The sequence below is a fragment of the Gekko japonicus genome, unplaced genomic scaffold, assembly GCF_001447785.1.
Source record: "Gekko japonicus isolate JY-2015 unplaced genomic scaffold, Gekko_japonicus_V1.1 scaffold2974, whole genome shotgun sequence".
Classification (NCBI taxonomy): Eukaryota; Metazoa; Chordata; class Lepidosauria; order Squamata; family Gekkonidae; genus Gekko; species Gekko japonicus.
Window position 1 is genome coordinate 53,519 of NW_015169875.1, and position 3,787 is coordinate 57,305.

A 3,787-nucleotide genomic window follows, 5' to 3' on the forward strand; every position below is an offset into this window, starting at 1 on the left:
CCCCCCAGGACACCTGTGAAATGCCACTTCTCCGGCTTCCTTCGGATCTTTCCTCAGAACCGCCTTCCCCCAGGAAGCCTCGGACACCGTCCAGAAAGAGCTCATCCTTTCTTTCCCCGCCCCCACTTAAGTATTTCCCAATTCCTTTCTCCAGAAACGATTCTACGGGCCTCGGAAAAGGAAGATGCTCTTCCTGGGCATCGTTCGGTGGAGCGTCTGGAAGAATTTCCTCCGCGCTTGGTGGAGCGGCTTCAGCGGTAACATCGAAGGAGAAGGCGTCATCCTGGGTGGCGTTTTCGTGATCGGTCCTGGGAAGCAGGTATCAAAGAGAGCAGTTCCCTCCCTAACCTCTTGGGGCCTGCGGGCCGGCTCCCTTCTCCGGGTCTGTGTTCTTTGCGGCATTCCATCCACAGGAGGTTCTTGGAGAGCAGCCTGTTAGCCAGGCCTCCAGGGTCAGCCCCTTGGCTGGATTTCTTTATTGATTTTATCTCTATCTCGCCTTTTCCCCAATGGGGAGCCCAAAGCGGCTTCCATTGTTCTCTCCTCCATTTTATCTTCACAACAACCCTGTGAGGTAGGTTTGGCTGAGACAGTGTGACCGGCCCAAGCTCACCCGGCGAGCTTCCGTGGAGGATTCGAACCTGGGTTCCCCAGATCCTAGTTTGAGACGTCGACCACGCCACGCCATTTTGTGAAGTACCAGACAGAGTAGGGTTGCCCCAGCTTGGGCCAGCAATCTGGGATTGGCGAGAATCAGCCCGGTCCTGTCTTCCCGGTGCTTCTTATGGGGTGACCGTTCCGATCCAGAAGGCTAGGATTGGTGGCCATTCATAATGACGTGGCAAAATTCAGAACCGTCGACGCTTGATCAAGGGGCGAAAAGAAAGACCTTTTGTGGCAGATGGTTTGAAAGGCGAGGCGGCTTGATGATATATTCTTTTTATGGAGTACTGCAGCTGCCATGGACTGGGGGGTGGGGGGAGAAGCCAAACACTGGATAAATTGTCTCTGTCAGTTTCTCTGGAATGTTTAGTTTCACTTCTCCCTGCATCCTTATTGCCCCTTATCCTCCTTTGGTGACCTTGGTACCTTATTACTCCTCCCCGGGAATGCTTGCCCGTTAGCTTAGGTGGGCTTTTGCATGACTCCTGATTGGCCCCCATCCACCCACTGACCCATTTGATTCCTGTATATCACACAGTGTTCCCTCTAAGCTGAGTTGGTGTGAGCTAGCTCACCGTTTTTTAGTCTCCGGCTCGCAGATTTTTGTCTTCGCTCAGGAAGGAGGGCTCCCGAGCAAACTAATCGATGCAGCAGCCGAATCGCTCGCTCACAACTTTAATGCCAGTAGCTCACAAAGTAGAATTTTTGCTCACAAGACTCCACAGCTTAGAGTGAACTCTACCCTGCGCATGCTTGCTTTTAGTTCTGACAATGAATGCATTCTCAGAAGAACTGCCTTGACTGTACTCAATAAACATAAACCTTTTAAAGGAGTCTTGTTGAGAACTGATTGCTAAAAGACCCCGACAAGTAGAGAATTCACCTCTCCATAAAGATAGTTCTGCATCAGCACCGTCCCCAATCTTTTATTTAATCTGAACTACTTAGTGGAGCTCTTTAGACACGGTCTGGGTGCGTAAATTATATAGGTGGCGAGAATGAGCCTCAGACCGGCACAGCCCTCCCCTGCCTGCTGTGTGAAAAATCAAAGTAGAATTTTTGCCACTGTGAATTGGGGTCTGGAGTCCCATGCATCGCCTCAGGTAGGAGGACCTGAATGTCGGAGTCTAAGGGCCAAACTAGAGGATAACCGTCTTCCCTGAGTCGACCACGTCCCCGTAATGTTATCTCTTAGAACAATGGGGATTAGAAACTTAAAAGGAGGTTTGAGACTTTGCTCCCTTGGCATCAGTTTCTCAACAGGCACCGACTTGGATATTTATTTATTTATTTATTTTATTCCCCTTATACCCCGCCCTCCCCGCAAGCGGGCTCAGGGCGGCTTACATAGGTACCACTGTGCAATAAAACACAACAGGATTAAAACAGTTGAGGCACCAAGTGCAATAAAAATAGAGCAAGTTAAAACGATTAAGGCAAAACTCGCATCTTGCAGGATATATTAGGAACTAAAATACTCGCTTCCTATTGTATATCGCGGTGGGATCGAAGAGGGGGGATGTTCCAGGTGGCAAGTCGGATAGCTTGGGGAAGTGGCCGAAAAACTCATTTTGGCGACACAACCACTTTCCTGACCCATCTTCTCCCTTTCCTGTTTTAGGGCGTCCTCTTGGAGCATCGTGAGAAGGAGTTTGGAGACAAAGTCAGCCTTGCCGCTGTCCTCGATGCCGTTAAGAAGATAAAAGTGCAACCTTCTGATTATTAAACACACACACACACACAAACTGCCCTCCTAACTGCAGAGTCTACCATGTCTGTGCGGAACCACAGGCTGAAATTCCTTCCCAAATACCGGCAGCTGAAGTCCCACAAGAATGGCGATGTTCTGTACTGTTAGCTCTAGATATCCAGGGACCCTTTCTGTTATTGTTTTTACTGGATTAATGAAAGGCTGGATCCAAAATCTTCAGATCTGGTCTAGACAGTTTCCAGTTAGAGCAAAACTGTCTTGATATCTGTAAGAAGAAAGGCTGGTGGGGAACTAATAAAAACTGAAATGATTACTAAAGGCTAAACTGAATATTTTTTTTTTTGGCCACCATGTAACTTTTCCCTCACTGTTCCCACCCTGACCTCAAAACCCCCGGTTAATCTATGAAACACTTTTGCTCAGATTATCATGGAGTTGATCAAGCAGAGGTGTTTGTAATGCAGATGAGCCTTCTGGCTCAGGGAGGGTTTGGCTGTCGCCCATCTCCCTTACGAACCTGTTTTGAAGCAAGAATGCCTTTCTGTCTTCCCCGTGAAAGCTTTCTCTGTTTCTTCTCGCCCCTCTTCCAAGGATTCTCAATGTCTCCTTCAGTTACCCCAGAAAGGATTTTTATATCCCAAGTAACATGTGGAGTTGGGTTGGATAGGGCGGGGTGGCATAAAAGATTAGCATCATTTAGGTCCACGGTGCCCCAGGAGGCAGCCGACTGCTACGGCCTACCTACCAGCATGCAGAGTGTCTGTACTGTGATTCATTCTATAGTGAACCACTTCAGTTATTCCCATCATTTGCTGATATGTCCCTGAACACTAACCGATTCCCTACAAGCAGCTGTGCCGCCCGTGCTCTTCCATTTGCCCCAGTTGCTTTGGTCAATTTCACACTATTGGCTGCGCGGCCGCATTTTGACCTCCATCTCCACCCGATTTTCCCCCGCGTCTTCTCGATCTTTGTTTTTTGAGATAAAGAAGACGTGGGGGAAATCGAGGGGAGCTGAAATCGGCCAATGCAACCGGGGCAAATGGAAGAGCGACGGTGGCACAGCTACTTGTGGGGAATCGGTCACTGTGTCCTCCACCACCACCGGTACCATCCAGCACCACCTCTTGGCAACGCATGAAGATGCCTCAACAGAAACATTCCTTAATGTTCCTTAATTGGGAGCCAGTTTGGTGCGGTGGTGAAGTGTGCGGACTCTAATCTGGGAGAACAGGGTTTGATTCCCCACTCCTCCACTTGCACCTGCTGATGTGACCTTGGGTCAGTCACAAGCTCTGGCACAGCTGTCCTTGAAAAAGAGCAGTTTGTGTCAGAGTTCTCTCAGCCCCACCCACCTCACAGGGTGTCTGTTGTGGGGAGGGGAAGGGAAAGGAGTTTGGAAGCCGCTCTGAG

General features: G+C 49.4%; 1 protein-coding gene across 1 annotated transcript in view; it reads left to right on the top strand.

The window, feature by feature from the left end:
- FAM213A (family with sequence similarity 213 member A) overlaps nucleotides 1-2,689 on the top strand; it is a 21,914-nt gene extending 19,225 nt beyond the window's left edge. Inside the window, exons 5-6 of the mRNA XM_015417451.1 lie at nucleotides 155-319; nucleotides 2,285-2,689. Coding sequence (XP_015272937.1) covers nucleotides 155-319; nucleotides 2,285-2,389 — 270 coding nt within the window. The 3' untranslated portion in view covers nucleotides 2,390-2,689. The remainder of the gene's footprint in view (nucleotides 1-154; nucleotides 320-2,284) is intronic.
- Nucleotides 2,690-3,787: the final 1,098 nt, after the last annotated feature.